The following is a 26671-nucleotide window of genomic DNA, read 5'->3' on the forward strand; positions in this document are numbered from 1 at the left end:
TTCCATCCTTGGAAGGAACAATCTTTAAACGTGGTTCCAGTGTGCAGATGAGAATGGGGCAAAATTCAGTTAACAAATGTCTCATTCAGCAACAGAAATTTGGGGCTTAATTGTGGTCATAAGTTGAGGACTACCTGAGGACTACCTGTATTGCGATGCTGTGGTGGAGTCCTTGGTGCTTCTAAGTTTGGTTGTTGGCTTGCAGACGTTTCATTATCTGCCTAGGTAACATCATCAGTGCAAGGAGGTGTGGGGTTTTCTCCCTGTTTATATATAGTAGCCTGCCCTGCCAACGTTGGTAGGGGTGTGGTTTTCTCCTTGGCAGTTCCTTGATTAGGGTATTGTTTTCTTCTTGATTGTTTGTCTGGTGTTCATCCCTGCTTATCTGGTAATTGGTTGCTGTAGAAGGTGTTTTCTAGTCTTTTTTTTTTTAATTGCCTCCTTTAAATGATGTGTACATGTGGTTAATCTCTATGTGTCTGTTGATGGCTGATTTGTCTGAATGGATCTTGACTTTGAGAAAAATCGCTAGGCTTCCATGTAAGGCTTTGCATCTCGAAACGATTCCTCATTCTTTCTCTGGATGGTTTTCTACCTGTCCCAGGTGTGCGAGGGATGGCCTTGTTCTTCCATTCTCACTCCTGCAACCGGATTTGTCAAAGTATGAGGCTGATGCCTTTTGATCTCTCCTCCAAAGAGAAGGACGCCTTATTTCGCAGTAGCAAACTACTTGTAAGTATTGCCGGCAAAGGCGCTTTGAATCTAAGGAATTGCTGGGGGCCCATTTTGTGAAGACGGTCTGGTTCATGAACCCACCGTTATTCGAACTGAAACTTGGCTTATATTATAAGTTTTCCTGATACTGATTTATAAGACTGATAGCATTGTGATTAACACCAGCTGTCTGCAATTACTGCATGTTCGAATCTCCCCAGGCTCAAGGTTGACTCAGCCTTCCATCCTTTCTAAGATAGGTAAATTGAGGACCCAGTTTGTGGGGGCAATAAGCTGACTTTGTATAAATATACAAAAGTATGAAGGCTATTGCTTAACGCATTGTAAGCCGCCCTGAGTCTCCGGAGAAGGGCGGCATATAAATCAAATTTTTTAAAAAAAGTTGAAACTATCGTATTTTTCGGAGTATAAGACGCACCGGACTATAAGACGCACTTACCTTTTTTGGTAGGACAAATAAGAAAAAGAAATCTGCCTCTGCCTCCCAGCAATTTTGCCTCCTTGCAGCAAACAGCCTGCTTTACTTTCATTTTCGTTTTCAGCATAGCTTGATTAGCACAAGGAAAAAAAAATCTGCTCCCAACAATTTACCTCCTTGCAGCAAGCAGCAGAGGCCCGCGCAAAACAGCTGAGAGCAAAACAGCTGAGAGTCGGGAGGCCCATCCAATCAACTTGTGCTAATTAGGCTGTGCTGAAGCTGAAAGGAGCTGTTTCTTCTTGCTGTTTATTTGCAAGGAGGTAAACTGCTGGGAGGCAGAGGCCAGTGAGTGGGCATTATACATTCAGTGTATAAGACGTACCCAAATTTTTAGGGGAGGGAAAGGTGCGTCTTATACTCTGAAAAATACGGTAAATCAAATTTTCACTCCCTTTTGAACGGGCAGCAATAGGACCTGCTCCCATTTCAGCAGAGACGTGTTTGTTGAAGGAAGTTCCTGGTTGAGGTTTTGTGTTTCTCTGCCCAGGAATCGGCTCAGACTGTTGTGCGGGGTACGGAAGAGAAGTGTGGCAGTAGCCGGGTGCGAACCGTCTCTGGCAGCCGTCCCCCCCTCCTTTCCCGTCTTTCCGAAAACTCAGGGGATGAAAGCATGAGCGACATGGCATTCGACTCCTTGCCCTCCTCGCCGTCTTCAGCCACGCCTCACAGCCAAAAGTTGGAGGGCCTTCGTAAGTGCCCAGATGTGGTTTTTTTAACAAATGTTTCACTTAACAACATAAATTTTGCACTCGGCGGTCGCAACTCAAGGACTTACCTGTACGACCGTCGTAGCAACCCATGGTTACATGGTAAGAATTTGGGCACTTGGCAACTGGCATGTACTCATGACGGTTGAGTGTCGCGTGATCACAATTTGTAGCTTTCCCAGCCAGTTTCTCACAAGCTCCCAAGTCAACAGGGAAAAATCAGATTTGCTTTTAACGACTGTATGATTCATTTAAAAACTGCAATAGTTCACTTAACAACCAGGGTGCAAAAAGGTCATAAAATCAGGTGTGACTCATTTAGCAAGTGCCTTTGCAATAGAAATTCTGATCTCAATTGTGTTGTAAGTGGAGGACTTACCTGTAAGGTAATTCGCTCCAGCTTGACTGAAATACACAATCAACATTTTTTTAAGTTTGAAGTTTATTAGATTTCTATACCACCCTTCTCCCGAAGGACTCAGGGCGGTGCACAGCCATATTAAAACACATAGATTTATAAAATTTAAAACCAAATTAAAATCAATATATAAAATTGGCCCGCAAATTAAAACACACATACACCCATAATAAAATTCGTAATAGGCCAGTCCGGCTTGCTGGAACAAGAGGGTCTTAAGCATAAATTTGTACATATTTATTAATAAAATGCTGTCTTGGTAGTCCTGGACTTATGACCTATCATTTACTGACCGTTTGAAGTTACGACAGTGCTAAAAAAAAGATGACTTGCAACTGTTCCATGACATCCTTGCTTAAAGAGCGAAATCCTTTGTTTTAACCTAGATTGGCCTGTCTTTAATGAAGTCGACAATTTGGTTCACAAAGACCACGAAGGCCTTGATAATCAGCGGGTAAGTTCCTGGTAGACCTACCTGGATTCGCACATTTTGCTCGGCCCTGAAGAGTTTGGGTTGGGTTTAGAGTGATGCGTACATTGAGGCCCTGGTGCTTATAAGGCAGGGTTTTTGTCAGCCACACAAACTGTAATTTGCTCATTAAAATGGTGGTTGAAACAAGCCATGGTTTAGGGTCCTGGAAGAGGCAACTATTGGGTTGATGGAAACAAAAATCAGCTGGGTTTTTTTAACCTCCTAAGATGCTCTAACTTTACAGGAGTCTCCAAAACTGGCAACTTTAAGACTTGTGGACTTCAACTCCCAGAATTCCCCAGCCAGCCATGTTTAAGTGGAAGTGAACCAGTTGTTAGAAGTTAACCGTGCTTAACCAGTTGAAGTCCACAAGTCTTTAAAGATGTCAAATTTGGAGACCTCTACTGCAGTGTGATATCAAGACAGACCTTTCTCTCCGTTGTGAAGTTCAAATATTGCTCTCCTCTTGAGTTTCCATTACTCAATGCATGGAGGACCAGTTCCATCATCTCCAGGTGGACCAGAATGATGGGCTGCTTTGATGGTCCTTCCCAACGGAAGAAAACGAAACTTTCACATCCTTCAGATATTACTGGGCGAAATCTCCCATCATAATCTAGAAGGGCAGAGCTGGGTCCCCCATGATTTAAATCCTGCTTCCTAATTTGGGTTGGAGGATCTCAACCCACAAGGATTTATAATACCGTTCCCAACTCGATAGGACTCTTAAGAGAACGACGAAGTTCCGTCTATAAAATAAGGGTACCCGAAAAGTCTTGTTTTTCTCCCCTGTTTTTATCCTTAGGATTCTGAAAATGGAGGGGACAGTGGATGCCCCAGTGAGAAAAGGAGTGATCACGAAGACATGGATCACCGGGAAAAGGTCATTGTTGTGGGCCGCCAGTGGAGCTGGTAGCAGACAGTGAGGAGGTTGGGAAGGAACATGGGCCAGTCCTGGAGTCTGGGGAAGGCTCTGATGAGGGCTCTGCGTCGGAGGCAGAGATGGGGCCAGGGCCGTCTGAAAGTTGTCAGCTGCCTTCGGAGTCGGACATCAGTGGGGCAGAAGAACAGTTGGAGCCTGTTCTCAGTGTATGCATGCGCAGAGCTGCCAGGAGAAGGGAACAGCTAAGGAACAAGGGTCGACTCAGGAGTAAAGCCACAGATGGACGGTGAATGGCCCCTCCCTTAGGGAATAAAGAGGAGCGAAGGGGAGTGGAGCTTGCAGGAGACAATTAGTTCACTTAATTGGTTTCTGACTCGGAGATTTCTTGCCAAGTTTTGAAGATATCGGTCTGGCAGCTCTCCAAGCCAGATGAGATCTGTGACTGTAAATTCTCCCTTGAAAGACTTGGCTGGATGTGAATGAGAGGAATTCACAGTCACTTAATAAAAAGGGGTTTTTTGTCAGGACAAGGAGTCTGCTTCATGCTCTTGGGAAGCCTAGGTCAGAACAGTAATGCCTCTTTCCATTTCATACATACGAGGGCTACCTGTAACTTGTTTTTTATTTAGACCGCAAGGAGGGAGGTTAGCCCAGCGGTTTCCATAACCTGTTTTTTGAAATCACAGGAGTGTAATGCCACACCGTATTGGTGATCAATTTCTTTCTGCTCCTTTCTCCATAAGAAGTAATATAGGCAGCGGTGGGCTGCTGGCGGTTTGGGAGAACCTCTAGCTAAGATTCTTTGCAGTTCGGAGAACCCCCAAATCCCACTCCTGGCTGGCTCCACCCACCCCGCCCCACCCCTCCCAGGAGTCCCCACGTGGCCCGTTTTGGATGCAGGTAACCATAGGGCACACACCGAGGCTCAGGGAGGGGGAAAAAACGGGCCTACCGGAAGTTCGGGAAGACCCATTTCGGCCTCCAGAGGGCCTCCGGAGCCTGGGGAGGCCGTTTTCGCCCTCCCGAAGGCTCGAGGAAAGCCTCCGGAGCCCGGGGAGGGCAAACCCCCCCCCCCTTGCCGTGGTGTAGGAGGCCGAGTAGGCCACGCCCACCATGGCCACACCCACCCAGCAACCGGGCAGAGAACCCCTTGCTAAAATTTTTGAAGCCCATCCCTGAATATAGGACAAAATCCATACCAGAAAAAACAGCATTTCTCAGTGTTTTGAGTGTCTCTCTATGGCCTGGCTTAAAATTAGGAACACAAAAATGTCCGTTCAGATCTTTTAAATATTTAACTTGCCTCATTTTTAAGTTAGTCTCCCAGTTGACACTGGGCCAACATTTTATTTTATTTTATTTTTTTAGAAGTTGAAGATTTTACAAATGCTTTTCATCCAAACCTGAATTAAATTGTTCTCTTTTTTTTCCCCCTTCTTAGGGTCATCTTAACTGCAACCGCAGACATGAATCTGATGAAGACAGCTTGGGAAGTTCTGCTCGGGTAAAGAAATCCGATTTTTCCTAAAAAAAAAAATCACATTGGGTTTGCTTTATGCCAGATGACCTGCTCACCAAAATGGTTTAGTTTTCCCTGAATCGCTGAAGAACCTTTCACTCGTGGTTTACGCCTCTTTCTTCTTCCTTCTTCCTGTTTAATTCTTTCTCTTTCCAATTATTAGAGAAATAAACTGTCTGAGACCGCTAAACCGAGTTTCAGGAACAAAAGGGTGATTCTGCATGGATTTTATTCTATCTCTGGGTTTTTTGGCTTGTTCTTCTCTTCGGCTGTTTTGGGCTCTTGGCAAACAACTCCAGAACATGGATTGTGCACCAGCATTGCGGTTTTTAAATGTTTTTAAAGTTGTATCCAGAGTGGCCATATTAGCTCCTTTGGGACTTCCTACCAAGGGTGAAATGCTCCCGGTTCGGACCAGATCGCCTGATCCGGTAGTGATGGCAGCGGGTGGTTCGGCGAACCGGTAGAAAAAATCCCTGCGCCCCCCCTCCCCCATGCCCAGCTGAGCCGTGTGATCATCAGAGGCTTTTTTTTTTTCAGCTGAAGAGGTTGTAGAAAAAAAAAAAGACTTTAAAAGCCTCTGGCGATCCCAGCTGAGTTGCCTGATCGTCAGAGGCTTTTAAAAGCATTTTTTTCTGCAGCCTCTTAAGGTTGTAGAAAAAATGCTTTTAAAAGTTAAAAAAAAATGCCCCCCCAAGCCACGCCCACAGAATCAGTAGTAACAAATTTTACGTTTCACCACTGCTCCCTACCACATACCTAAGGGACGTGGTGGCTCAGTGGCTAAGATGTTTATTATTTATTTATTTTATTAATCAAATTTCTATACCGCCCTACTCCCGAAGGACTCAGGGCGGTGAACAGCCAAGATAAAATACAGATAATCCAAATATTAAAAAAGTCCCTTAAAATTATTAAATATTTCGGCCGAAACACAGATTAAAACACCCAATTTATAAAATCACAAATTAAAAAATTTAAAAAATTTAAAAGATGGGGAGTTAGGCCAGGCCAGCTTGCTGAAATAGAAAAGTTTTGAGAGCACGGCGAAACATGCGCAGGTCCAGGATCTTCCGTATCTCTGGGGGGAGCTCGTTCCAGATGGTAGGTGCCCCCACAGAGAAGGCTCTCCCCCTGGGGGCCGCCAGTCGACACTGTTTGGCCGACGGCACCCTGAGGAGCCCCTCTCTATGGGAGTGTACTGGTCGGTGAGAGGCTATTGGTAGCAGAAGGCGGTCTCATAGATACCCCGGTCTGATGTTGAGCTTGTTGATCGAACGGTTGGCAGTTCAGCGGTTCGAATCCCCAGTGCCGCTTAATGGGGTGAGCTCCCGTTCCTTGTCCCAGCTTCTGCCAACCTAGCAATTCGAAAGCGCGTAAAAAATGCAAGTAGAAAAATAGGGACCACCTTTGGTGGGAAGGGAACAGCGTTCTGTGCGCCTTTGGCGTTTAGTCATGCCGGCCACCTGACCACGGAGGCGTCTTCGGACAGCGCTGGCTCTTCGGCTTTGAAACAGAGATGAGCACCGCCCCCTAGAGTCAGGAACGACTAGCACATATTTGCAAGGGGAACCTTTACTTTTTACCACGTACCTAATGTGAGAATGTGCTTAAATGCTTAGCTGTTGAAAACACATTTCTTTCCTAATACAGGTTAGTTCAGGGATGCCTGCAGGGAAGTGGAGGATAAAATATGATTTGCGTTGTCACAAAACAAACTTCCCCTCCTGTGGGACGCTTGTTGTGATGTTCTCAAGGAGCAGAACTCACGGCATGGTGTTGCAATGCACATTTTGTCACTTCTGTTGAAAATTTTATGTACTGGAAATAGTTTTAACTCTTCCTGTTTACGTGTCCGGTGTGAAGCGTGCTCTCAATGTGATTGTGTCTCTTTGCACTCGCTGCAGACGTATCAATGGGTGCATGCACACACGTGTGAAAATCTCTAGGGGTTCGGTCCTGGCTTCCTGGCTGGCTGGGGAATTCTGGGAGTTGGAAGTCCACACTTCTTAAAAGTTGCAAGGTTGAGAAACACACCCAGTTCTAGCCCATCTCAATAAAGTGTCATTGTGGTCTTTGGCTGGAGTTCATTTTCTGATCTGGTCTACTTAGATCAGTTCATGGTGAATTCAGACAGTCTGTCTTAACCCAACAAGTTGCGGCTTACATGATGTGTGTACATAGTCCAGTGGTGGGTTCCTCCCGGTTCGGCCCGGTTCGGCCGAGCCGGTAGCGGTGACAATATGACGTCACCGAACCGGTTCTGTTTGTTCGGGAGCTGGCCCCCTGTGCTCCCCCCCCCGCGTTATTCTTTTATTTGGCCCCACCCCCAATCTATTACTGCCCCCCGAGTCCCAGCTGATCGGCTAGAAGGAAAAAAACTGTTTAAACTCTTGCCGTGGGGCTTCAAAGGGCCTCCCTATAGCTGATCAGTGTTAAAAGGCAGTGTGGTGGTAGACCAGTGCCTCCAAAAACAAATGAGTAGACCAGTGCTTCCAAAAATGAATGAGTACACCGGTGCCTCCAAAAACAAATGAGTAGACCGGTGGCTCCAAAAACAAATGAGTAGACCGGTGCCTCCAAAAATAAATGAGTAGACCAGTGCCTCCAAAAACAAATGAGTAGACCGGTGCCTCCAAAAACAAATGAGTAGACCAGTGCCTCCAAAAATGAATGAGTAGACCAGTGCCTCCAAAAACAAATGAGTAGACCGGTGACTCCAAAAATAAATGAGTAGACCAGTGCCTCCAAAAACAAATGAGTAGACCGGTGCCGCCAAAAACAAATGAGTAGACCGGTGCCTCTAAAAATGAATGAGTAGACCGGTGCCTCCAAAAACAAATGAGTAGACCGGTGCCTCCAAAAATAAATGAGTAGACCGGTGCCTCCAAAAACAAATGGGTAGACCGGTGCCTCCAAAAACAAATGAGTAGACCAGTGCCTCCAAAAATGAATGAGTAGACCGGTGCCTCCAAAAACAAATGAGTAGACCGGTGACTCCAAAAATAAATGAGTAGACCAGTGCCTCCAAAAACAAATGAGTAGACCGGTGCCGCCAAAAACAAATGAGTAGACCGGTGCCTCTAAAAATGAATGAGTAGACCGGTGCATCCAAAAACAAATGAGTAGACCGGTGCATCCAAAAATAAATGAGTAGACCGGTGCCTCCAAAAACAAATGAGTAGACCGGTGCCTCCAAAAACAAATGGGTAGACCGGTGCAGCTCTGCAAGCAGTTAAAAGCCTGGTAGACTAGTACCTCTGCAAAATCCTAAAGAATTGTCACATGACCATCAAGCCACGCCCACAAAATAAGCCATGCCCACAGAACCGGTAGTAAAAAAATTTAGAACCCACCCCTGAGTGGTGGGTTTCAACTGGTGTTACTACAAGTTCACATTATGCACGCGCTTCGCTCGCACTCACACCAAAGTTGCGCTACTCGCAAGCGCAGTGTATTACAGAACGGCTGAGACACGTCAATCCGCTCTGCCGCGCCTTTCAGCTGGGCTAAAAACAACCAAATATAAGGTATTTATAACGCAGGGGCGGGCGGGAGGGCCAAAATAACCGTCAGAGAGAACCGGTTCGCTCTCAGCTCACCATCATCACTACCGGCTCGGCCAAACCGGGCCGAACCGGTAGAAACCCGCCACTGACATATTTCATGGCTGAGAAAAGCGCTCTCTAAGATTTCAGTGTGAACGTTTTTTTTAACTTACGAAAGAAGTTTTGGAGTTCCACCATGGAGCCATTTTTGGCCAGATAAGTCTTCTGCTGCTGGACTTCAGCAGTAGGCTGTGAAGAAGCTCAGTGAGAAGAACGTAGAGGGTGAAGATGTGAAGTAGGAGGCCTTCTTTTGCTTCTCCTCGCTTTCTTTCGCTTAACCCTTCAGACTGAACCAAAGGTGCTTTTCCAAAAAAAGGCAGCTGGACTTTCTTGGGGGGTCTTTTCTCCCTTGAAAATGTCTTGGTTCTCACCCATGAAGTTTTTCCAGTTCTGAACGAGAAGCTAAACATTTTCAAGGGAAAAAACAAACCCAACAAGAAAGTCCAGCTGCCTTTCGGAAAAGCACCTTTGGGACCGTCGTAACTTGGATGATTGAGAATCTCCGTGGACGTCGGACTGAAAGATCTGATGGACGTCCCCTCTCTTCCAGGTCTGCGTGGAGAAATGGAATCTCTACAACGCCGCCCGAGTTCACATTCACAGACCTTCTTGTGTCGCGGTAGAGGTTCAGAGACTCAATGGCCTGGAGCTGGAGAAGAAGATTGGGAAGTCCATCCTTGGAAAGGTGAGGGCTAAGTGGCCTCTTATCTAATCGTTCCCTAAGCACAGGGGTGGGCTTCAAAAATTTTAGCAAGGGGGTCTCTGCTCAGTTGCTGGGTGGGTGTGGCCATGGTCAGTGTGGCCTAGTCGGCCTCCTGCACCATGGGGGTGGGGGCATTTTAGCCCTCCCCGGGCTCTGGAGGTTTTCCTCGAGCCTCCGGGAGGGAGAAAAATTGCCTCCCCAGGCTCCGGAGCCCCTCTAGAGGCTGGAAACGGTCCTGTTTCCGGCCTTCCCGAACATCCGTTTTTCGCCCTCCCTGAGCCTCTACATGCGCCCTGCACTTACCTGCATCCAAAACGGACCGCATGGGGACCCCTGGGAGGGGCAGGGAGGGGTGGGTGGGGCCAGCCAGGAGTGGTATTTGAGGGTTCTCCGAACTGCACAGAATCTTAGCTAGAGGTTCTCCCGAACCCTTGCGAACCCCCAGCAGCCCGCCCCTGCCTAAGCAACATCTCTTTACCCGTCTCCCATGGTCTTTCCTATGTACCGTTCCCCCCCTTCCTCTCAATTAGGTTCACCTGGCCATGGTTCGTTACCACGAAGCTGGCCGATTTTGTGCAAAGGATCAAGAGTGGGACCAAGATTCAGCTCTCTTCCATCTGGAACATGCAGCTGAGTGTGGAGAACTGGAAGCCATCGTGGGGCTGGGCCTCATGTATTCTCAGCTACCTCATCACATACTTGCAGAAGTCATTCTACAGGTAACTGTTTTGTCCCCGTCTCACATACGCACACAAACAGACAGCCGGGGGTTAAATAAACTGGCAGACAACCAATTCTTCCGATAAGTAGCTTGGCAGCAACCCAGTAGCTGCTTGCCAAGAACTTTACTCATAAACAAAATACACACAGTTCAAGAATTGTCCAGTTCGGAAAATAAATCAAAGGCAGATAACGTTGTTTCCAAAGATGCAATGTGACTCGATAGTAGTTAGTTTTGTCCATCACAGAGTCTGATTGGCCACCTCACCCCCTTTTATACCCTATGGGGTGTGGTCCAGTGACTCAGCTTAATCTTTGGCATGCCTCTTCTTCTGTTGCGCACGCTTATCTCTGCGACGCTGCCGAGGATCCAGCCAAGACTCATCTCCCTCATTACTGTCCACCTGTGGCTGCGTGGACGTGCTTGGCCCCGGGCCTATCTTTTGCCCTTCAGCGGGCACCGAAGGCATTGCCAGAGAGGAGGGTCCTGGAGAGGGAGGCCTTGCCAACTCCTCCCCTTCACTCTCGGAGTCCTCTCCTGCCGATGACACAGGGTCAGGTAACAGAACCACAACAGTAACTACAGGCAGTCCTCACGACCGCAATTGAGCCCCAAATTTATGTTGCTAAGTGAGATAGTTGGGTTGCAAAGATCCACACATTATTTTTCAGCCCGATTATGTTCTCTAGTTTGGTGAAACTTCTGCAAAGAGAACCACCAAGCTCAGAGTGCACCAAGGATCCCACAGTTCTCCTCCTCCTCCTCCTCTCCACAAACCCCACTCCCTTTTAGCACTGAGGATGTTCCCTAGTTGGGTCCTGAAATGTCTGCAAGAAAATGACTTATCTCAGAGCGCACCAAAGACCACAAATTCCTCCTCCCCCTCCTCCTGTCTTCTCCTCTTCCTCCTCTTCCTTTCTACTTCTTCCCATCCTCCTCCTTCTCTCCACAAGCCCCACTCCCTTTTAGCAAGGATGATGTTCCCTAGTCGGGTCATGAAACATCTGCAAGAAAATTCAAAAGAGCCTTGGTGGCGCAGCAGACTAAAGCACTGTTAAGTAACACCAGCTGCCTGCAATTACTGCGAGTTCAAATCTCACCAGGCTCCAGGTTGACTCAGCCTTCCATCCTTCCGAGGAAGATAAAATGAGGACCCAGATTGTGGGGGCAATAAGCTGACTTTGTATAAAAAAGAACACCGCTTGGGGGGGCCCCCGAAAGCTCTACTAAGCAGGTATATACAAAAGTATGAAGGCTGTTGCTTAATGCATTGTAAGCCGCCCTGAGTCTCCGGAGAAGGGCGGCATATAAATCGAACCAATCAATCAATCAATCAGTCAATCAATTAATCAAATCAATCAATCAATCCACCAAGCTCAGACCACCAAAGACCCCATAGTCCTCTTCCTCTGGTCCTCTTCCTCCCCCTCTCCTTTTCCTCTCCTCTCCTCCTTTTCCTCCTGTTCTTCCTCCTCCTCCTCCCCCTTTCTCTTCCTCTTCTCCTTCTCCATCCACAAAACCACTCCCTTCTAGCACTGATGATGTTCCCTCGTTGGGTCCTGAAATGCCTGCAAGAAAACCACCAAGCTCTGAAAGCACCCAAGACCCCCCTCATTTCAACCCTGAGCTACAGATATTCTCTGTTATCGGCCTTTCTTTTTTCTTCCGCCCGTGTCCATGTCTTCTGTAGGACACAAAGCAAAACAGAACCAAGGGCTTTGAGTATTTGTGCCGAGCAGCCGAAGCTGGAGACCGTCCTTCCATGATTCTTGTCGCGAGAGCTTACGACACGGGCGTGAACCTGGCGCCACACAGGTACTCTTACGTAGTTCATCCCTATACTTTTATTTTATTTTGTTTTGTTTTGTTTTGTTTTGTTTTGTTTTATTTTATTTTGTTTTGTTTTGTTTTGTTTTGTTTTGTTTTGTTTTATTTTATTTTATTTTATTTTATTTTATTTTATTTTATTTTATTTTATTATTTTATTTTATTTTTATTTTATTTTATTTTATTATTTGATTTTATTATTTGATTTTATTTTTATTTTATTATTTGATTTTATTTATTATTTTATTTTATTTTATTTTATTTTATTATTTTATTTTATTTTTTTATTTTATTTTATTTTATTTTATTTTATTTTATTATTTTAGTTTAGTTTAGTTTAGTTTAGTTTAGTTTAGTTTAGTTTAGTTTAGTTTAGTTTATTTATATACTGCCCTTCTCCCGAAGGACTCAGGGCGGTGAACAGCCATAATAAAAACAACGTACAAAAATCAGAATTTAAAAGCAGATTAAAATAATTAAATCATAGGCCGAATTAAAAACTCTCATTTTAAAACCGATTTTTAAAACCCCATTAAAACCAAATTAAGATCATTTATCCCATCAGAGCGGCTTGCTGGAATAACAGGGTCTTCACTGCACGACGGAAGGCGCGGAGGTCGGGGATCCTTCGTATGTCCGGGGGTAATTCATTCCAGAGGGCAGGGGCCCCCACAGAGAAGGCTGTCCCCCTGGGGGTCGCCAGTCTACATTCTTTGGCTGACGGCACCCTGAGGAGGCCCTCTCTGTGTGAGCATACTGGTCGGTGGGAGGCAATCGGTGGCAGAATGCGGTCTTGTAGATAACCAGGTCCTAAGCCATGGAGCGCTTTAAAGGTGGAAGACCACCGGGAGCCAGTGCAGCTCACGCAAGACGGGACAGGTAATCCTCGATTTACAACAGTTCATTTAGTGACTATTCAAAGCTACAAAGCTATGTCCGTTTTTCAAATTTATGACCTATGCAGTATCCCCATGGTCATGCGATCAAAATTCAGATGCTTGGCAAGCGGTTCATATTTATGACGGCTGTGATGTCATATGATCAAGTTTTGTGACCCTCTGACAAGCAAAGTCGGGAGACCGTTCATGTCGGCTTCTGTTGTTTTCCGACTTTCCCCACAGGGAGCAGGATTGGAAAGAAGCGTTGCATTGGTACGACAAAGCTTTGAACATGACCGATTACGACGAAGGGGGCGAGTACGATGGCACTCAGGATGAACCTCGTTATCTCCTCCTTGCCAAAGAGGCAGAGATGTTGATGACGGGAGGATTTCATTTGGACCAGGATCTGCAGAGATCAGGTACGAAGCTGGCTTGTTCTGGGCTTCTCCGTGGGGAATTCCAGCCTCTAAAATTCTTTGCAACGTGGCCATTTGGCCCGGGGCCCCAAGGGGGGGGGGTCCCATGCAGGGGTGGGCTTCAAAAATTTTAGCAAGGGGTTCTCTGCCCGGTTGCTGAGTGGGCGTGGCTATTGTGGGCGTGTCCTAGTTGGCCTCCTGCACCACAGCGGTGGGGGGGGGGTTTGCCCTCCCCGGGCTCCGGAGGCTTTCCTTGAGCCTCTGGGAGGGTGGAAACGGCCTCCCCAGGCTCCAGAGGCCCTCTGGAGGCTGGAAACAGGCCTGTTCCCAGTCTTCCCGAACTTCCGGTAGGCCCATTTTTCGCCCTCCCCGAGCCTCTGTGTGCGCCCTGTACTTACCTGCATCCACAGGTAAGTACAGGCTTTTCTCGAGCCTTCAGGAGGGTGAAAATGGCCTCCCTAGGCTCTAGAGGCTCTCTGGAGGCCAGAAATGGGCCTTTTTCCAGCCTACTTCCAGTAGGCCTATTTTTCGCCCTCCCTGAGCCTCCGTGCGCGCCCTGCACTATCCAAAACGGGCTGCGTGGGGACTTTTGGGAGGGGAGGGACAGGGTGGCCGGACCAACCCAGGAGTGGGATTTCGGGGTTCTCCGAACTGCACAGAATCTTACCTAGAGTTTCTCCCGAACTTGTGCGAACCCCCAGCAACCCACTCCTGGTCCCATGAGACCTCATGGCCAGGGGTCTTAGATGCATGAAACCCCCTCGATTGGATTGAGTCTTCCCCTGTCATTGTCTCTTCCAGGAGAGCTTTTCACGGAAGCTGCTGAAGACGCCATGCAAGCAATGAAGGGCCGACTAGCCAACCAATATTATCAGAAAGCTGAAGAGGTTTGGGCCATGATGGAAGAATGAAACACCGCAAAAGAACCCCCTTCCTTTATATATTTCGATACAGAGACCCTTTTTTTTAATTTAAAAAAGAAAAAAAAATATTTTGTTCCGAAGCTGTATGGAGAACCAAGAGAGAGAGAGAGTGAGAGACAATTTTTATATATCCTGTGAACGGATCTTCTCTTTAATGTGTGATCTTTTTTTTAACTTCTTATTGGGGTCTGATTTGGAGGACCCCCCAAATCTTCCGTGTTTGTGGTGGAATGCAAGTTTCCTGATTCCTCTCTCGATATTTTTTTTTTCTTGTGGTGCAATTTTCCAAGTTTTTTAAAAAAAAAACAACAAAAAATTTGGAAGACGTCCTAGATCCTCCCGGTTTTGTTAGGAGATCCATTCTTGTAGATCTCTCTGCCTGGCTGCTGGCTTCATTCTCCAGAATTTTTTCTATAAATGAGATTTGTTTTGTTTTTGCATGGTTATTTGCTTTACAGTTCAGAGTGGGATCCCCTCCAGATATGATTGAAAGTTAAAGACAGCAGAGAGGATGGTCTAAATATCAGAAAGACCCACTGTTTTAAAAGCAGGCAGGCAGTCCTTGAGTTATGGCTTGCCGTTATGGTCATAAGTCGTAAAATGGTCATAAAAGGAGTCACGATTTTAGGACCTTTTTTCTGCAGCCGTTGTTAACTGCTCTGGTTTTGCTGTGGTGTGGTTTTGGCAAAGTAAACGGTCATAAATTGAGAACTACCTGTACATATTCTTCTGTTCTAGCTTCAGAGGGTTTACCCCTGCATTTTTTCCCCCGCTTACATCCATCTTGTAAAGGAGGCTTAGCTGACCTCATCCTGAGCCAAGATGAGTTTGCTCTAAAATGGGGATTTAAAATTGCATTGCTTCAGAGTCCCTGATTAATGGAATTGATGGCTAGTCCCGCTAATCCGTAGCAGCAGCTGCTGTTGTGTTTTCATGTAGGGTGAATGAGCAATCCAGCACAGCAAACGCCAATGCAACTCAAACGATCTTTGAAAATTAAATAGTCAAATCAAAAATAAAATGAGTTTACATTAAGGAAGTTAATGTAAATAAGGAAGTTTAAGGAAATTAATGTAAATAAAATGAGTTTACATTAGCCTGATCCTTTAATCTGGGCCCCTGATTCTTTTTCTTGACCATAATCAAAATCAAAATCATTATTTGGATTTCTAAAATCTAAGCCAGTATTTCTCAACCTTGGCCACTCTTAAGGTGTGTGGACTTCAACTCCCAGAATTCCCAGTCAGCTTGGCCGATTGTGGAATTCTGGGAGCTGACGTCCACGCATCTGCCCTGTTTCCCCTAAAATAAGATATCCCATGATAATAAGACCAATCGGGCTTTTGAGTGCATGCGCTAAAATACCAACCCACCCACCCACCCACCCCCGAAAATAAGCCCTCACCGAAAATATTTAAATGCAGGTACAGCCGCTCTCCGCCATTTCCTCTGGTTAGGGTTAGGGAGACAGAGCCAGAAATCAGGTAAGATGGCAAGAGGAACCCCGTCGTGCTCCACGCGCCCCAAAATAATAAGACCTCCCCCAAAATAAGGCCAAACACTTATTTCGGGGTTCAAAAAAATATAAGACAGGGTCTTATTTTCGGGGAAACACGGTAGTTGAGAAACACTGATTATAGACAATACTAAAACAGCTTTGATGATTTATGCATCTCATTCTAAAACAGAGCAGAACAAAAGCCAGCTTCTAAGCAAGCGTTGGTTGCGCCCATTTTACAGATGAGGAATACTGAGGCGTTTAGAGGAAAGCATCAAGCAGCAACCAAGCTTGGTCAAGACTAGAAATTCTTGGCGATCGATTGCAAATTTCCTAGGAATCTGCGGGTCTGTCCTGATTGACCTTTTGCTCTAACCAAACTTGAGTCATTTTGAGCAACGCCTTACTCATTAAAGGCACCGAGTTCTGCAGCTGAATCTAAAAAAAAAAACAGAATTTTTGGCTGTCTTATAGAATTGTACCCTTTTAAGAAAATTAACTGGAAATTGCTTTATCTCCTTCCATGTCCACCGATGCAGAAACTTTTTTTAATGATTAAAAAATATCTTTAAAACCAATAGCATTCTTTGCTCATCTCAAACAGATACTGACCATTGTATAAACAGAATCAGATTCAGCTCATGACATTTTACTGTTTTTTTCTAAAGTAGTTTAAGTAGTTTTTTATTTTTTTTCTGGATGTCCCTCGCTGCAGCTTTTAAGACTATTTGCTTGAATGCCGTTTTATACCGATTTTCTTGATGGTTCATTTTTATGATCAAGCTAGAATTCTGATAAGAGGAAGCTTGTATTTCCAAATATAACTTTGATACGGTCCTGGAATTTTGGAGGTCGGTAGGAATATACTTGTAATAAATAAGAATACTTCTGCAGAGAAAAATTGGTAGAAATGAAAAATGGATATTGTATATCCAGGGAGGGGAGATAGAAAAAGCCACGTTGCATATTGTGTTTTGCATTTATTTGAGGGTCAAACGTTTTTTTGCAATTTTCAATTTTTTGCTCAGAAGAATTGCACACTGAAGAAGAATTTGGCTTCTTCTCTAAAGGCAGGTGAGGTGTATGGTTAATTAAAGTTTTCCTTTTATTTTGTGTGCATGTCTACTCTGCCACATAACAAGCAGTACTTAAATCTGTAAATTTTGCTGTCCACATGGATCAAGTAAAGTCCTTATGCCCTCAACTGTATTGAATAAGCTTTAATAAAACAGCTTGTGAACAGGAAGCTTTTGAGTCAAGATACAATAGTCTTAAAAAGCAACAGAAGTGGTTTGGCCATACTTTTGATAGGTCATTTCAACAAGTGCAAACAAGTTCAAAATAAAATAAAGCCCATAACAAACAAACAAAAAAAATTCAACAGTTTGATGATGTCATTGTACATATGTATAAGCTCTTCACTTTTTCCAAGACCAATGAATAAAACGGGCAATTTTAGAGGAAAACAATGTTTATTTGGAAATGTCAAGATTACTGTTTCGCTTCTTTTTTTACTTGAAAAATAGGTTCTGCTGAAGTGTTCAGGAATGCTTGAAGAGTATTGCCCAGAGTAGAGTTTGCAATCTTTACATTGCATATGGCAAGATCTTAGGACTTCTGCTGGTTTGTCTATGCAATTCATTGTTAACATGTGCTTCGATCCGCTTGTGTGAATGGTTGCTAGAGAATGCCCCCTAACCACATTCCCACGGCCAAACTCTTGAAAAGCAGACAATAAGGTGTTTAATGTACATCTTGGACTGTCCACGGTAGCTCGAAAGGACCGATTTCTTATCAGTACAGAATCCCTGCAGATAGATAAAAATCATGATCTGCCAGAATTCAAGAACTTTCAAACTTTCTCTGTAAGTGTCTTGATTTCTGTCTAATTAAAAACATTTCTGATTTGGCCTTTGGGGTTGTGTCTGTGATCCTTATTCTGGATCCAAAGATGGTAGAGATCACATTTCTTTTGCTAAATGTAAGAAGGGAGAAAGTTATCTGGTTTCGCTTTCCGATCTCTTACAGACAGGGATCTGGAATCGAATCTACCCTGTTGTTAATGAACCCAGATTCCCAGTGGCAGCAGGACCTAGTGCTGAAGGATGGAGTTGGCGTTTCCATGGTTCCCTGCCTTGGGTTGTCTTTTGCTTTTCAATCTGATTGTCCATGAATTCCATTTCCTTCTGCACCCTGCCTTAGATGCATGATTCTATTACCTCTCTGTCCAGCAGAAACATGACAGATCCTATCAAGAACATCGGATAGATAAGACGTGTCCTGGATTTGACTGACAAGCTTCTACTGATTTCTATTTGCTCGACAGATTGACGAATCTTGTAAAACCGCGACGAATGTAGTATTTTGAGCAGCGCTACACGCTGGGTTTCTGGCTGCAAGTAAGGAATAGTAGGAAACATTAGACGTTGGCTAACAAGCATTAGAGCAGATGGGTTGAGCTGGTGGCATAGAGAGAGTTTTAAAAGAGCTCAAGTCTTGTGAATTACGTTTACATTGCCCTGCAAAATAAAAAATGGCAGAAAATGCTGTGATATGTTTTCAATAAACTTTCTCAAGGACGGATTTTGTCTGCATCTTTTATTTGGGGATTTTAGCCGTCAACGGATTTACTGTTTTTTAGGTTCTTGAATTTATTTGCAGTTGTTTGGGAAACATTGTATTCAGGGGTGGACTTCAAGGGGTCTCTGCGTGGTGGGCGTGGCCTAGTTGGCCTCCTGGACCATGGCAAGGGGGAGTCGTCGTTTTTGACCTCCCCAGGCTCTGGAGGCTTTCCTAGAGCCTCCAGGAGGGCGGAGACGGCCTCCCCAGGCTCTGGAGGCCTGTTTCCAGCCTTCCCGAACTTCCAGTAGGTCTGTTTCTCGCTCTACCTGAGCCTCTGCATGCGCCCTGCACTTACCTGCATCCAAAATAGGCCATGTGGGGACTATGGGGAGGGGAGGAGTGGGTGAGGCCAGCCAAGAATGGGATTTGGGGGTTCTCCGAACTGCACAGAATCTTAGAGGTTCTCCCGAACCCTTGCGAATCCCCAGCAGCCCACTCCCGATTGTATTTTATGGCAGACGTTCTCAAACTTCGCAGTCTCGTAGCTCCTTAGAATGATGAACTAATCTGCAATTTTCCTTTCCCTTCCCAAATAAAACTAACCATTTCCTGTGTTCGCATTGGGGAAGAAATTGTAAATAACTGGAGTTTAATATATACGTCATGTGAATTCGCAGACACCGGGGTTTTAAACAATTCTCTTTAAGCTGCGAAGGGAAGTTACAACCTGCAGTTTGAGGGACTTCTAGAAAAATAAAATGGATTGGTGGATTATCAGCCATCAAGTCTTATGTCAACGCTTAGTGGTCACAAAAATTTACTCTCCCTAATTTGGTTCTTCAGCTCTTCCAACGGTGCCCCTTACACAGGGCTGAAATGCTACCGGTTCGGGCCGGTTCGCCCGAACCGGTAGTAAAAATGCTTTAAAAAGTAAAAAAAAAAAAAAAGTTCCGAAGATGGCACGGCACAGCTGATTGTCTGAACTTTTAAAAAACTTTTTAAAAGCATTTTTTTACTACCCATTCGGGCAATAGGTAGTAAAAAAATCCTTTAAAAAAGTAAAAAAAAAGATTCCGACAATCAACTGTGCCAATCATCGGAACTTTTTTTAAAAACTTTTTAAAGCATTTATTTTTAATAATTGCTTTTTAAAGCAATTGCGATCAATTAGATTGAAACAACTTAGCGTCTCATATACTGAATCGGTGAAATTATTCCACTTTTCTAGGTACGCAATGGCTCTTTGATACACGTTGATGGCTTCTTTCTTTGAACTTTTGCACGGCATTCTCAGGCAAATGTTTTTTACGTAAGGCAAATAAAACTTTCATTCCAAAAAACTGCTCATCGTATTTTTTTTTTGCAAAGAATCACGCAGCTTACACCTGATAATGTGAAGATCACATGCAAGAATTTTCTTGCTTTCCAGCTTCAGTAGGGTGTCTTGCATTATTGACATGAAGAAGTGCGCGAAATATAAATACAATTCTGAAATTGTTGGTTCATCGTCCTTTGCGAGTTCATTTTCCTGATCCGAAATAAGGTTCCAGATAACCTTACGGCACTCATCAGATCCAAGAGGAATAAAATACGATTTTAGAGGTATCCAGTTTAAAAAAAGTCTTTCGACCGCATTAAACAAACTTAACCAACGTGTTGGAACGTGGCGCAAAACTTCATGGAATTCTGACTCGCAAAACTTACGTACCATTTCATCGTAAAGCTTTTGAATAAAAAAAAATGTCCACTATTTTGTGGGAAAAAAAATAGTGAACATAATGTGGAAAAAAAAGCGGACTGTCCGCTCAAATAGTGGACACCTAGCAACCCCTGGTGGGTTTTTTGCAAAAAAAAAAAAAAAAAGATGCATGTGCAAAATTGGCCAAAAGCAAAATAGATGCATTTTTGTTTTGCAGCCATGAATACCCTGTGCAGCTTCTCTTTTCTCCAATAAGGTAGCGTGGCCGAGCGGTCTAAGGCGCTGGATTAAGGCTCCAGTCTCTTCGGGGGCGTGGGTTCGAATCCCACCGCTGCCAAAATCCCTTTTTTTAAAATAATAATAAAAAAGGAGTGGTGGGGGGGGGGGGAATTTCTTTGCAAAAGAGCCAGCGCTCCTAACGCGCGCAACCGTGCACGTCTAAATCGATCTGGCTAATATAAAAACACGTGGAGGAAAAAAAAAAAAAGCAAAGGCTGGCAGCGCCCCCTGGTGGCCCCTTCCCTTCCCTTCCCGCGGGGTGGGGGCGAGCATTATGGGTACGGGAGGCGGCCCCAAACCCTTCCCACGTGCTTTGGAGGAGTTTCCCGCAACATGGCTGCGAGCTGAGTGAATCCCGGGTTTGGCGTTGCACGTTGCAATCCAGTTCAGAAAGAAGGTTGGGGGGGCTGGCAGATCCAAGCCCCCCCCCCAATTCCTCCTCCACCCCCCCAATCCTAGATTGCATGATTGCAACCAAAGCGGTAAGCATCCTTTTTTTTTGCAAAAACTGGTTTGCAAGGCCTGGCAAGGGTGGGTTGGGGTCCTGACGCCCCCCTTTGGATGGCAGAGGTTAAAAAGTCCAAATTGGGGTGGGGGGGTGGGAGAACCCCTTTGCTGCCCCCCCTCTCTGCCTTTCCAAACCCTGGGTGGATCTCCTTTCCCCCCCACCCGGAAGAGAAGAGATCCAGCCTGGTTGCATCCTTTGAATCCCTTGCAAAGGTTTGCAAAAAGGTTGCATCAGCCCCAGATCTCCCAAACCCGGATTCTTAAACCGGGTTTAAAGATGGCTTGGCATCCAACCTTGATCTAAGGGCCTGGGGAGGGGGGAAAAAAAGCAGGATTCCATTGGATCCAGGAATCCAGGATTCCACTGCTTCCATTGGATTCAGCCCAAGAGAAGTTTAAACCAAGAAGCAGATCCTCATTTTTTTTGGGTAGGGAAGGTGTGTGATTGTGGTTGTGTGTTACACAAGTTGGTGTGGAGAGGGAAAGGGACCAGGACAGGGAGTCCTCAATTTACAGCAGTTCCAACATTTGAAACCGTTTTAAAAGCCAATTTAACCATAGTTGTAACATCTATAAACAAGTCGTGATTAATATTCAAAAATTCATTCCCATTCTCTTGTTTACTATGCAAAATGGTTTAAAAGGTTGTTTTACATAGGAAAGCAAGAAACAAATAGGAAATGGGAGAAATTTAAAGAAAATTAATAGTTTAGGAAAGAGGAGGAGAGAAGAATTTACAGCAGTTCAGCTTAGTGACCGAAGTTACAACGCCACTGGGGGAAAATAAGGGACTTAGGATATATTTTTTTTCACACTGCGGTATCCCCGTTATTCAGGCGATTTACGTTCCGGAGGTTTGACAACTGATTCACATTTACGACGGTGTTAAGTGTCCCCAGGGTTTTATGTGATTCCTCCTTTTGCGACCTCCTGACAAGCAAAACTTGACGGGGAAAGATTCACTTAACAGATTCACTTAACAGCCACATTACTAACTTATCGACGGCAGTGAATTCGCTTAACAACTGTGGCGGGAAAAGTCGTACAAAAAAATGGGGCAAAGCTCACTTAACAAATGTCTCGCTTAACAACCTGAATTTTGGGCTCGGATTGTCCCGAGTCGAGGACTACCTGCACAGTGAACAAAAGCTGAATACGTAATAATGTATAATTTTTGAAACCTAGAACTCTTTTATTAAAATACACAATTGGAAAGGAAAAGGGATTTCGACCTATGAATCTGTTTATTGTGTTGGAAATAACTATTGTATTCTGTTAATATAATCTTTTATTTTACTATTTTCGGGTGATTTATGTTCCTAGCTCTTGTTGCTAATCTATGACTTGAAATCAATAGAAGAGGAAGAAAATTAAGACAAAGAACTGGGAGAGGAAAAGGATCATTTTTTTCAATGTGTCTTTCAACAAAAGATGGAAGTGAAAATGAAAGGATAACCACAGGTAGTCCTTGACTTACAACCGTTCATTTAGTGACCATTTACAACGTTACAACGGCACTGAAAAAAAGTGACTTATGACCGTTTTTCACAGTTACGACCGCTGCAGCATCCATGGTCATGCGAATAAAATTTGGATGCTTGGCAACCGACTCATATTTATCACGATGGATTTATTTATTGCAGTATGCCGGGGTCACGTAATTCCCCTTTTGCGACCTTCTGATAAGCGGAGTCAAATGGGAAGCCAGATTCACTTAACAACCTGGCAAGGAAGCTCGTAAAACGGGGCAAAACTCCCTTAACCAATGTCTCGCTTAGCAACAGAAATGTTGGGCTCGGTTATGGTCGTAAATCGAGAACTGCCTGTGTGTTGTTGGTTGCCTTTTTATGTTAAAGCTTTGTTTGAATCCAGTGAAGAGATCAGAATTGTGGTGATTGTGTGTTTTGTTTCAGGTTAACGCAAAGCTAATTTTCTTCCAATGCTACTATGGCCAATGAGGAAGATGACCCTATTATACAAGAGGCAAGTAGTGAATTTTTTTTTTTAAAAAAAATAAAATCTTCTTTAGTATCTATTGTGGCTTTTCCTCCCATAGAAAATATACATCTATATCCCTTGACTTACAACATATTCGTGTAGCAGCCATTCGCAGTTACGACAGCGCTGAAAAAAGTGACTTGCAACTAATCCTCGCACTTATGACCGTTGCAGCATCCCTGGGGTCAAAATTCGGTCACTTGGGAACCAACATTTATGATTTTGCATGTCCCGGGATCATGTGATCTCTCATTTGCGATCTTCCCAGCTGGTTTCTGAGAAGCAAACTCAGTGAAGGAAGCCGATTTGTTTAACAACCGTCCGATTCGCTTAACAACTGCACTGATTCGCTTAACAACCATGCTTAAAAAAGATGGTAAAATCTGGCATGGCTCGCTTAATAACCGCCTTCTGGTCCTGGTTGTCATAAATCGAGGACTATCAGTAGTAAGGTTTTTCTCCCAGGTTATCTGTTTTATCATTGATCACTGTTTTGTGGTGCAAAGTTAATATTCGTTGTAATTTCAGAGTGAAAAATTAAGATGAAGCTCGAACGTATCTTTTCTTTTATGTACACTGAGAGCATATGCACCAAAGACAAATTCCTTGTATGTCCAACCACACTTGGCCAATAAAGAATTTTCTTTCTTTCTTTCTTTCTTTCTTTCTTTCTTTCTTTCTTTCTTTCTTTCTTTCTTTCTTTCTTTCTTTCTTTCTTTCTTTCTTTCTTTCTTCCTTTCTTCCTTCCTTCCTTCCTTCCTTCCTTCCTTCCTTCCTTCCTTCCCTCCCTCCCTCATTCTATTCTATTCTATTCTATTCTATTCTATTCTATTCTATTCTATTCTATTCTAACTGAAAACTGCTTTATCTTGTCAAATCCACCCCTCTGTAATTACATACCAATCTCTTCTTTTGCGGAGATCTTCATTTTCAAATAAAGCATCCTTTTTAAATGAAATATTTTTTTAGCTGAATACCTTTCAAACTCCTTGCTTCAATTATTATGCCAGCTTTCTTGCATTTCAGGAAAAACAGGCTTCACATTTATTATGTATTGCCTTCCTTTTTATATCAGTGCGTCATTTTTATTTTTTTTTAGTTGTTTTGTTACACCCGATTTGTCCTTTTGAATTGCAAGTTTGGGCGAGATACTTTACCATGGGTCAGAATCAAAGATCCGGAAAAATATATAAAAATAATCTTGAAATATGCCTTCTGTCTTTTTTTGCTAGATTGATGTCTATCTGGCTAAAAGCCTGTCGGAAAAACTCTATCTGTTCCAGGTATTTTTTTTTTCATACAAGTTTTTTTTTGTTGTTGTTAAAAAAAGAAAACCGCTGAAGGAGTCTTTTAAAAAGCTAACTGAAGTTGCATCTTGATTTGTTGCAGTATCCTATTCGTCCGGCTTCGATGACTTACAATGAGGTTACTCATCTCTCGGCGAAGATCAAACCGAAGCAACAGAAGGTTAGATGCTGCTTTAAAAACGTTTTTAAAAAATTTAAGAGGTGGTTTCAAAACTAAGATAAAGTTTTAACAGTGGGGAGAAACTATCTGGTTAAACCTTTCTTAAGAATCTGTTATTCCACTGTTATTAGAAATTTTACTTTCTTGCTGGGCTAATATGGTGTCAGGGCAGAAAATCTGTTCTTCCTATATTTTTGGATTATCGTTTATACCTTGTTCTGGCCAGAACAGGCAATAACGAAGGATTGAAATAAATTATATAATGCAAAATACGTAAAGATTTGAGATTGTTCAACCCTGACATGATGGCTAAAAGATAGTAAAGGTTTGTTTGGAAATAACTGAATACAATTTAACTTTGGTACTTAGAATTGGTACCTAATATTTTTCATTAAGCCATGGCTTGCTTATAAAGCTACATTAGTGGCCAAAATTGCGGAAACCTTTTGGGAAAAGTGTATTTTCTAAAACTAGCTAACAACATCACTTTTTGGGGGGAGTAGTACCATAAAATTATATATCAATGGAAAGATAATTTAATCAAGAATGTTAATGCAATAACTTTCATGAAGGATTTGCTATTAGAATAGCAGTTACAGTATAAAGAAGAAAAGTGAAACATGTAGAAAAAAACAAGATATACAAAAATGATCCCCATGTCAGTTAATACTTCGTTGGGTAACCTTTAGCATGAATTATGGCCTTACAACATCTTCCCATGGAGTGAACCACGTCTTTTAGTTCTGCAGCTGTTATGTGAAACCAAGATTGAATGATTGCCTTCTATTAACTGGGTTTTATTGCCGGGTCACTTCTGACTAACAAGTTTTTTTAGACGGCTCCATAGATTTTCCATTGGGTGAAGGTCTGGGCTATTCCCAGGCCATTCCAGCAGTGGAATAGGATTATCTTGAAACTCCCAAAAAAAAAAAGTGGTTTTATTAGCCATCAAACCTCAAAAATACGCTTTTCCCAAAAGGTTTCCACAATTTTGGCCACTACTGTACTTGATGAAGCACATCTAATGGGGTGAGTTGATGGAACATGTAGAGACAACAACTATGGGTTTGCAACCGGAGTAACTTGTTTCATTTGAAGTGTTTGGCCAAGACCAAGCAAAAGCTATTGTGGTTTTTTCACTAAGCCCAGCTGTGTGTCGCCATAGCGGCGATGAAATTCCCAGTCTTAACTTTTCCAAAAAACAACAACAACTTGGATTCTCTTGATCAAACCAAGCATTATTTAAATTGATTCAACTCTCTTTCTCAAAGGCTTATTTCTTCTAGGTTAAAATTGATAACATTTGTGATCTGCGATAACTTTCATAGACTTTTGCTAGCCAGGACTGAAGGACGAGATTTTAAGGATTTGTGTATAAATAAAAAGATGGGATATAACAAGAGATCATTTGTTGTATTTTAAGTGAGAGGGATACGTTACTAATGTTTATACTTGTACTGATAAAGGGGAAATCATTTCTTTATATGTTTATTTTCTTTGGCATCATTATCTTTTTCGTTTTCTATTTTTCTTTGGATTCGTTATATATTTAATTTAATTTAATTTATCAAATTTCTATGCCGCCCAACTCCCAAGGGACTCTGGGTGGCTTACAGCAAAAAATAATACAACAAAGAACATAGAAAAATTATTAAAAAAATTTTAAAAAAACATTAAAAGTCCATGCACACCATTCATGGCCGGATCTCGCAAGATATATATTTTTTTACTTTTCGTGCTTTTTCTATTTTGTATTATTATTATTTTTTAAATTTGTATTAGTTTTTATCTCTTTAAATCTGATCTTGAATAAAATTATTATTTAAAAGGAAAAATGTATTGATTCCTCCAGGGTTTAATATACCCAATTTGCTACTTAAATACGCAGTGTCAGGGTTCCGATCAATGCCTTAATTAAATCATGAGCCTCAAGCCAAGCTTCAAAAGAAATCCAGTTATTTATTAGGAGCTTCATGTTGGCACATTCTAAGAGAAGCCAACTCTGACCCCACGTAATTTACCTTCCAGCTCTGACCCTGTTTCCCTCTCCCCCCCAAGGTGTGTCATCAGTCACATTCTCCAATGAAGCAATTTTGCGGGTTGTAGAGATCACTCCCCTCCGGCCACTGTGGGTAACCGCGGAGACTACCTTGACAGATATATGGCTGGAATGTGCTTTTGTTTTGACTGACGTGCTGCCTCGTCGCAGCTGCAGAGTTGGTTTTCCCATCCCCCCTGCCTATGGCAACTCCAGAGCAGGCCAGGGATGCTTTGCGAATTGACACCCAGCCTGTGTCTCATTTTTATCAAATTCGGCACCTAATTTTTTTCTCTCTCTTAGTTTTTATGAATGGTTGCATTTACTCACTC

The 26671-nt window shown here is 43.4% G+C and overlaps 2 protein-coding genes and 1 non-coding gene across 5 annotated transcripts in view; all 3 read left to right on the forward strand.

Moving 5' to 3' along the window:
* EEF2K (eukaryotic elongation factor 2 kinase) overlaps window positions 1-18369 on the forward strand; it is a 40178-nt gene extending 21809 nt beyond the window's left edge. For all 3 annotated transcript variants that reach the window (XM_070955439.1, XM_070955440.1, XM_070955441.1), the window contains 10 exons: window positions 605-732; window positions 1701-1902; window positions 2725-2792; window positions 3616-3693; window positions 5135-5197; window positions 9371-9505; window positions 10054-10242; window positions 11935-12059; window positions 13193-13371; window positions 14170-18369. In XM_070955439.1, the coding sequence (XP_070811540.1) occupies window positions 605-732; window positions 1701-1902; window positions 2725-2792; window positions 3616-3693; window positions 5135-5197; window positions 9371-9505; window positions 10054-10242; window positions 11935-12059; window positions 13193-13371; window positions 14170-14279 (1277 nt within the window). In that variant the 3' untranslated portion in view covers window positions 14280-18369. The remainder of the gene's footprint in view (window positions 1-604; window positions 733-1700; window positions 1903-2724; window positions 2793-3615; window positions 3694-5134; window positions 5198-9370; window positions 9506-10053; window positions 10243-11934; window positions 12060-13192; window positions 13372-14169) is intronic.
* A 1936-nt stretch (window positions 18370-20305) lies between these two features.
* Window positions 20306-20387, forward strand: TRNAL-AAG (transfer RNA leucine (anticodon AAG)). The gene has a single exon. It is a non-coding gene; the product is annotated as a tRNA-Leu (tRNA).
* Window positions 20388-24066: 3679 nt separating this feature from the next.
* The window catches only part of POLR3E (RNA polymerase III subunit E), a 28604-nt gene continuing 25999 nt past the window's right edge, over window positions 24067-26671 (forward strand). Inside the window, exons 1-2 of the mRNA XM_070955461.1 lie at window positions 24067-24117; window positions 24224-24301. Coding sequence (XP_070811562.1) covers window positions 24245-24301 — 57 coding nt within the window. The 5' untranslated portion in view covers window positions 24067-24117; window positions 24224-24244. The remainder of the gene's footprint in view (window positions 24118-24223; window positions 24302-26671) is intronic.

This window comes from Pituophis catenifer, unplaced genomic scaffold (genome assembly GCF_029215685.1).
Source record: "Pituophis catenifer annectens isolate HBS135680 unplaced genomic scaffold, rPitCat1.0.hap2 SCAF_16, whole genome shotgun sequence".
In the NCBI taxonomy this organism is placed as follows: Eukaryota; Metazoa; Chordata; class Lepidosauria; order Squamata; family Colubridae; genus Pituophis; species Pituophis catenifer.